Below are 9,160 nucleotides of genomic sequence, written 5' to 3'. Positions count from 1 at the left end.
TTAAATATCTTGGGTCAATTAAAATTTAACTCTTAAGCCACCTCTGGCCTACTTGACTGAGAAGAAATTATAACCCAACCTAGTCCCGACAGGGGCTGAAGGAGCCAGGGATGTGAGTATTGAGGAAAGTGTTATCTGCTGACCTTTGGCTTTTTAATTTCTGTATTTTTCCTTCCTAGAATCCATGTTTGATCTGGGGAAAATAAGCTGCTTCAGTCTAAGATGTGTTTACTTGGGGAGCTAAAGGTTCTAGAAGAAATTTCCTATTTGGTCATGGCCTGCCTCCAAATAAAGTATCCCCAAAAGGCAAGCAGAGTTGTCACACAATCAACTAAACAAAAAAATTATTTGAAAACCATGGCCAAGAGGCATGATCCTTTATAAACAAACTACTCAAGGATGGACCTGTGCACACTAGGTCCATTCTTTTTATTTAATGTGGCTATAACCAAATCTGACATCAGACAAGAGAGAGAGGGACACAAACAGAAATTCTTTAATTGAGCTTTTGAGGCACAATCCACAACTGAGTTTTCATGTGCAGATGAGAATCCTGGGCCATCTGCTAACAACTCAAACAAGAAAAGCAGCTCTATGCACATAATACATTAACCAATTTCTCCAGCCTCAAACACTTCCAGTCTCAAACTGTTGCCTTCTTACAACTGGTCACGTGAGTATTCCCTCGCAACAGAAGGGTATTAATATATAGAAAATACAGTTATTAGCAGGCTCATCTACTCTATGATGCTGGTTGTAGTCAGTTATAAAATTTCAAAATAAAAAGTGTAAAAATGAAAAACGTTATCAACTAGTTTTGGCCACAAAACTAAAAAGTCACTCTGCAATGACTTCACAGTTTCACTAAATTTATGGCATCACTTGGTTTTCAGTCAAGGAGGAAAAAAGCTCTCTAATCCATTGTAGAATTATAAAATCTCTCAGTTGATGCCTTACTTTCACCTAACCCAGACAGAAATGCTCCCAATCTGGCCCTTTAAAATATCTGCACTATTACTACCTTTTTTTGCAGAGGCAGTTATTACTTAAGGAGCCCTAGAAAAGGAACCAGAGAAGCAAGTAGGCCATTGTCAAAAACGGGGCCAGGATTGTGCAAGATTCAACAGGTTATGAGAGGTGTTCAAAACCCCTTCTTCATTTGAGGTGGGGAACTGATCTTGGATCAGCTTTTAAGCTGGGTTTCCCTGGAAATCTGATGAAAGTGGACTGTCAGCTGTGTAACCAAGGGAGCCAGCTTCTGGTCAAAAGCCCTGGGTGGTACCCTGCATCTGGGCTGGGAGAACCTGCTAGGAGTCACAGCTCAGGCTCCCCGAGCACGGTATACCTCTTGTTCCTGGGCTCTGTCCCTGGCTGGGACCCAGCCTATGCACAAGGGACTGTTGCAGAGTGGTCCCTTATGGCTTCTAAGCCAGGGTGGCTCTTGTACCCATCTGTGTAGTCTGTGGGAACTGCTGCAAGAATTCCCACAGAAGAATTGTGCCCAAAGCCACCCCTTGGTGTCTTGCCTGTCCCATGTCCTTCAGAGTAAACTGGTGTCAGACATGGCCTATCCAGATCTTGAGAGTTTAAATGTGTAGTTGAACCCAACACTAGCTGTGACGGGTGTTGCACATGTCTTCAGCAGTGTCTTCACAGACAACATAATCCCACATTAGCACCAAATAGGCACAGACATGGCTATCAAAGGATTATAGGATTAGAACCAACTAAGACAAACTTTTAAGAAATGGTTCAAGACCATTAAAGGTATCACTGAGGTTTAGGGCAGAGAATAGCAAACATACAGAGAAAGGAGAGCACTCATTTGTTGAGGGATTGAACTTAACATTTTTATCAAACTTAGTTATTAGCTATTTCTAAATAAAAGAGCAAAGCATCATGGTACAGAGGAAATTGGCCCAGGAGCTGAATCTGGGTCTCATTCTGGCTACTCGGCCTTGAATAAGGTCCTTGCTTCTGCAGCCATCAGTGTCTATATGGAAGAGGATGGGAGGGACAAGCAGGGGTGATAAATTGTGCCTTCCATCATCCCCTGCTATCACTATTGACAAAACTACTCTCAGTCAACCCCAGAAAATAAAACGCTATAATCTTTGACTTCTTAATTCCATTTTCAGTAATCTAGTCTCAGGAAAAATCCTAAATACAAGAAAAAGCCTTATGTAAAAATGTAAACTCCTGGATCATTTGTTACTTTTAATAGAGAACAAAATTTAACAACAACCCAAATGTCTAACTGTGAATCACAGTTTACTATACTCACCCATTAGAATAGTGCAATGATACTAGTAAAATAATGTTAACATAATAGTATTATATAATAAGCAAATTTTATGTTAAGTAAAGAAAGTAGGATAAAAACTATAAAGACAATTTTTTCAATTATTTTTTTAAAAAAATCTATGCATATAAAAAGAAAGACACAGAAATGTTAAGGGGGACTGTAAGTGGAACTTAAATGTCTTTTCTTCCTCCTATTTTCTAAATGTTCTCAAATGAACAGCTGTTTCATGATGGAAAAAGTTAAATTTTAGTTGCATTTCCAACATATTTGTTACTTGGCATCAAGTTTTGTAGTCAATCTTTTGCCCATATCCTCTCTGGGTATACTGTACTAATATTAAGATTAACCTTGAAAATATTGTGTCAAATCAGGACGGTTACGTTATTCTGAAAATGTAAACCATTATAAGAGAAACGATCTGGCAGAGGCAAGATTTAAATATCTTTCTTTTATTTAATTAACAGAGAGCCTAATACTGTTCCTGACACACACTGGGTGTTTATATATATTTGTTGAAAAATTAATTTTGCTCTGTAATTCCTATCTCTAAAAAGCTGCATTCCTTCATATTGCCTGGAACACCTAAAAATTCTATTTAGATTTTCAGGGACTTAAACTAAGACAAAATAAAGATCTTCTGAGCAAATCATTCCTGTCTTAATATGAACAGGGACATTTTGTACCAATATACTTATCATAATAAAGTTTGGGGAAAAATTGCACTTATAATATCGCAAGATGTTTATAAACCTCAACTTCTAAAATACAAGAATTTAAAATTATAAAACAAAAACTGACTCGAGGAACTTTGGTATCATTCAGATTTAACGCCTTAATTGTTTGCCTATCTGTATTCCTTTTAAAGGGATTTTATGTTGTTTCTACAGACATAAGAAATTCTTGGGACACAGTAGGTGTATGTGCAAGTAAATAAACTTTACAAATATGTGAAAAGACCCATGTTAACTTTAGAAAGGATAACATGAAAAAAGGTGCCATGCTACAGTTTTAACATCATGAAATACAAGTACAAAACACTGTACAAGTATACTTTTTACTACATGGAGACAGAATAATACATTTGTGTTTTTACCAAAATCTGTAACACCCAGTATGAACCACTGCACCAATGGCTTTCCACAGGGATTTTCTACTATTCCTATGAGGTTTGATCATGAATAAAAAAGCTCACAAGTCTTTTCAACCACTGCAGATTTATATTTATCTTAATATTCCTGTTCAGCTGCTTTGGAGAACTGTTAAGAAATACAAAATTGCTTAGCCAAGGGTTTTGAGTGGGTAATTTTGTTATTTCATGTTGGCTGAGATCTCCCTTATGTTGGCATTGCAAAGACACTGTACACTTACAGGAGGTAAGAAAAAGCGTTGTCTCAATAGCCCTCTTACTGTTTAGGAAGGCAAATTACCATTTCCTGAAAAGTACAGAATATTATAATAGTTATTGGCTAAGCAGTAATTTGTGAAACTCCACTTACATAAGACAAATAACTGTAACAAAGGATCATAAAGCCCCACATGTACTAAAGAAAAACAAGTTTGCAAACACTCAAACTGATTTGTTTTTCCTACTTCTAAACTGGTTTAACCACATCAAGTGAGAGTAACATCAGCCAAAAGAGAAAAAGTAAAACGTGCTAAAGTGTCCAGAATTCAGCTTCCATAGCATACCTCACAGTTTTAAGCCATTTCAGGTAGGACTTTTCTTATGACTAAAAAACAAATATAAAAGCAGCATTTACTTTGTTGGAAATGCGAAAAAAATTACAATATTTCTAATTTCATAAAATATTTGAAACTAATTTTGTTTTTATAAATAAAATGGTTTATCTTTTTTTAAAGTTTTAATTATCATTCTTGCTGTTAAGAAATCATTCAAAGTTACGTCAACCTTTAAGGATAAACTTTGGGGTATTTAGAATAACATGTTTGGAAAACTGAACCACATTTTTAATTGTCATCATTATGCTTTGTTCTTGGTAGAATCATCTTTGTTTCTTCTTTTTACATCCCAATTATAAACCCTGGCCATATCTGTAAGAATTGTCAAAGAAAACGCAAATCCAATTCTAAAGACAACATAGTTAATGACCAAGTAGTCACTCACACACTGACTCAAAGACAGTATAGCTATAATATCATTTGATAAGAAAACACTAGAACTAAATTTCATCAAAACCAAGCCAAAGCCTCAAATCAACAAGTGTTTATCATATTTAGTCAACTATGGTATTAAACAGACATATGCTTGACACTGTCAACAATTTTAAAGAAAGCCCCTCATCCATAAAATTTCAAAGATTGTTCAAACCATATCCTGACACATATTTAAATTAGTGCAATTTAATTATCAATAATTTTATCTCTTATCCTCCCTTCAGTTTAACAAGACATTCCACTCAATTTATTAAGCACCACCCTGAATAGGCCCTCGTATATCAATTATTTCTTCCATGGATCATGCCTTGGGTGTTATATCCAAAAAGTCATCACTGTACTCAAGGTCATCTAGATTTTCCCCAATGTTACCTTCTGGGAGTTTTATAGCTTTTTTTCCTCTGGATGAAGTCTCCGCATTACCAGTCACACACCAACTCCTGCTCTAGGCCTCAAACAGACCTGCCTTCCCTCACTCAAGCACTCAGTGCCTGCTGCATACTACTACATGCTGTGGAGAAGAGAGAGAAAGTACAGCTCCTACACTTGAAGAGCTCCCAGTTTGGCATGGAAAACAAATAAAGCACCATGTGCAAAGTGCCAAGTAAGCACAGAGGAACAACAAAACACCCTGAGAGGATTAGAAAATGTTGAGAAATGTTCTGATGCTTGAGCTGAAATATGAAGGATAAAAAAAGAGTAGCCCAGGTAAACAGGGAAATCATTCTAGGAAGGAGAAACAAAGTATGGAAATGCAAAGGGCATGGCACATTCGGGGGGTGAGGAGAATAACTGACTGGGGTTATTTGGAAACCAGAGTATACTGGGGGAGGGCCAGGGCAGGAAGAGGTCAGTAGCATGACGTAAGACTGGCTTGGGACACCTCACAGAGTGCCTAGATGCATACTTTACATGTAACAAGGAATCCCTGAAGAATAAAAATAAGATGTGTGATTCAGTAAATTCATGCTGGAGATAGTGTGAAGGACAGACGGGTGGAAAAGAGACTAGAAAACTACAAAGTCTAGGTTCTGGAAGGCCAAAACAAGAACAACGGCAATGGGCAGAAAGGTTTACGAGGGAAATTTGGCAAGAATCTGGAGACTGGTTGGCTCTTGGTGATGAAAAAAGAAGAGTGAAGGATGACCCCCAGGTTTCTGTTTTGGGTGATTATGTGGAGCCAATGACTGTGACAGGAATCAGGAAGAGAGACAGGTCAGAGAGGAAAGGCAAAGAGCTGGGTTTCAACACGCTTGCCCTCTCCCTTGACCAGAATACCCACCCCCGGCTTCTTCTCTCTGCTGATCTAAATCCTACACTGCCTTTAAAAACAGCCGAAGTTCTTTCTTCTTAAAGCCTTCTTTGAACTAATTCCAGCTCACATCTATCTTTCCCTAACTTTAAACCGCCTTGGTGTCACATACATGAAATGAACTTATCTTTTGCTACAAAATTATCATTTAACTGTTTTACACATGCAGTCATAATAGAGCGAGACTTTGCTACTCTTTTCCTTTTTTGTACTGATTCCCTGACCATCCTGTGCCCCATACAGCTTAGCAGAGTTGCAGGAACATAGGAGATCCTTAACAAATGCCTGTGGAATTAAACTGCCCAACTAGCTATGAAGGTGTCTTGAGAAAATATTTGAAAAAAAATGTTCATTCACTAATTTTTAATTTGCTATTTCCACACCTTCACACTTCAAATTCAGATTAATCTATGTACAAACTTACCTAAGTATTAGTTCCAAACATATTACTTACTACTCTCATAAAATCTCTAACTTCACATTAGTCTAAGAGTAAGGACATTCTTTTCATTAAAGCAATGCAAGCAACAATGTTAAAAACATCTTTCTCCTTTCCTCCCTTTTTTTTTTTAAGAAAGGATACTGACTTCTGTGGTAGTAAACTGATCTCGAAGAAAGTCAAGGTCTTCCTCAAGAGAATCAAGATTCTTCGTGGCAGTCGATAAATTCTTTTCCAACAATGCCTGAGCTTCGTCAATATCATATTCAAGCATTACATTAGCCTGAAGAAAGAAAATCACAACAATTACTCAACATTTACATGGTACTTTATAGCTCAGAACGGATGTTGGTGAACTATAGCCCTTGGGCCAAATCCAGCTGCTGTGTTTTGTCATAAGCTGTTTTACTGGAACTCAACTATTCTCCACTTGCTGACACTTTTGTGCCACAGTGGCAGAACTGAGTAGTTGTGACAGGCCATGTGGTCTGCAAAACCAAAAATATTTACTCTCTGGCCTTTTACAGAAAGTTTATTGACCCCTGGCTTAGACAATATATTTACATACATTATATCATTTATTCCTCATAACAACCCTGGTGAGGCAAGTTTTCTTCTTCTTTACAGTTAAGAAAATGGAGGCTCAGATAGGTCAGGTTGCCTATGCTCGCATACCTAGTAAGTAAATGGAAGAATCAGGATACGAACCAATATGTTTAGATACCAAATCCTATCTTTCTACTACCTCCATTGTGACTCTAAATAGTATTACATTTGCATCAACTTAAATAGTTGTTTCTGAGTTTAAGATACAATAATTTAAAAGTTTTGAAAGACATATACATTATCTACATTTGATCCAATAAGAAAAACAGTCAGCTTTTATTGTTCCCTTACTATCTCTGAGACATGCTAGGGTCAAAGGCAAAACGACTGCATCTGGAATTCTCGAGATCAGGCGTTATTGTTGAAACTTGGGGATCCGTCCACTGTGGAGGTGGGGAACAGTACCTTTCCCAGCTCTGAACTCCTCCTACCACCCGACTTACCACCGGGCATTTCCTGAACCACTTTCCTCATCTATCTGATAAATGGAATTTAAAAATTACTCAAAGGACTGTTGTAAGGATTAAATGAGATAACACGAAAGTGTTTGGCACAAAGTAAGTGCTACATAAATACTTATTGATTGAATAACACAATCCACGATAATTAGAAAAACTGTAGAAAAATTCAAATAGGACCAAAAATAATCAATGAAAAGTATATCTCTCCAATCCTAAACTCCCAATTTAATTCATCAATTACTGATGTTTCTTATTACTTTTTTTTTAGAAAATTCTATGAAATCATCTAAAGTTGAAATACATGGTTTAAAAAATGGACTCTAACAACCTCAATGCTTTTGTTAATAATCATTTTCCCCATTAAGTTTAGAGATCTTTCTAAAACTAATAAACTCTTATGGGGGAGAAACATTTACTGAGGTTCAGCAGCACCTTCTATTTTATTTCTATTGCTCTTCCTTCTGTTACATTTAAGAGATAAGGCAATAGCTGGAGGGGAAGTATGCTTTTGGTCAGTTTTTTTTTTGACTGGGAGAGACTTGAGCATGTTTCTGCAGCAATCTTCATCACACTCTTAATTCTAGTCAGTTTCTAATATGGACCACTTGAACTCCATCCATTTGCTCCTTCCGCAGTCAAAGGGAGATGAGCACTTTACACAGCTCAAACAATACTGTTGGAGTGGGAAAAACCACTGGTTTACAAACGTCAGCTACGAAAGCTGCAGCTATTACATTTACTTACCCCCAACCACAGACACACTTTATCAGTAGGAGGAACTGAAGCTTTGCAATACAGATTATCTGCCAGTAAGAATCTGGTCTCCAGTGAATTGGTAGACTCCTTCAAAAAAATGACAGTACTGTAAACAGGCCAGTTTAATACCAAGGATACAAAGGAGAGACTGGAGAGCTGAACCTAAGCCATTTAAAACAGTATCATCATACAGACTAAGTGTAGTGGTAAAAGAAATGAATGCTGGAGCCAGATGGCTGAGCACAGAGGGCATGGATTCTGGCTCAGCTACTTACTACCTGTGTAATTTTGGCACATCACTTAACTTCTCTGTGTCTCAGGTTCCTCATCTGTAAAATGAGGATAACAACAGTCCCTACACCTCTGAAGCTGTGCATGAGTACACACACACATACCCCCTCCTCAGGGCCTGGCACAGAGTAAGTGCTATACAAGAGTTAGCTATGATTATCAGTTCATCAGTGCTTCATGCCCAACCAACCAATTTTCCAAAGTCTCTTACAAAATTCACCATATAAAATAACGTAATAGGAATGTGGATATTCTACCAGTCAAGTAATAAATTATATATGTACATATACACATAATCTTTTAAATATAATATGCTTATGAAATTTAATCTTTGCAACCTGCTTTTATTTAATAAGTATCAGATTAAGATTCAAAAGATCCTCAAATCCAGTTCTGCCAGTAACTAGCTATGTGAAACTGGCCAAGTATAACCTCTCTCTGTTTCCTCAACTGTGAAATGAGAACCTGAAACATAATATCTAAGATTCCCCCCAGTTCTATAAGTCTTGGAGTCACTCCTTAATCTTAGAGAGAACAAGAGCAACAACAACAAAAACCCTTAGATGCTGTTACCTCAAAATAAGACATTTTCTTTTGGTACCTAAAATAATTTCAAATTGCATTTAAGTTTTGCAAATACTATATTTAAGTAAAATAATCCATAAAGTGTGGGCCCTAGAATTAAACCTGACTTTGGGGGGAAAGTCACAAAGCCACATTTATCATGGAAGCATACTGTCTGTAACATCAGTGCATGTGCTCAGGCAGACTGGAGCTTCCAGCACAGATCAAATACCAGTACCAAAGAGTCAAGG

General features: G+C 37.2%; 1 protein-coding gene across 1 annotated transcript in view; it reads right to left on the bottom strand.

Annotated features, from left to right (window-relative positions):
• Window positions 1–474: 474 nt before the first annotated feature.
• Window positions 475–9,160, bottom strand: part of VBP1 (VHL binding protein 1) — a 29,707-nt gene continuing 21,021 nt past the window's right edge. The window contains 3 exon segments of the mRNA NM_001433650.1: window positions 475–4,357; window positions 6,376–6,514; window positions 8,043–8,141. Coding sequence (NP_001420579.1) covers window positions 4,287–4,357; window positions 6,376–6,514; window positions 8,043–8,141 — 309 coding nt within the window. The 3' untranslated portion in view covers window positions 475–4,286.

The sequence above is a fragment of the Equus caballus genome, chromosome X, assembly GCF_041296265.1.
Source record: "Equus caballus isolate H_3958 breed thoroughbred chromosome X, TB-T2T, whole genome shotgun sequence".
In the NCBI taxonomy this organism is placed as follows: Eukaryota; Metazoa; Chordata; class Mammalia; order Perissodactyla; family Equidae; genus Equus; species Equus caballus.
Note: the sequence above shows the minus strand (reverse complement) of the source record. Positions and strands in the feature narration are given on the sequence as shown.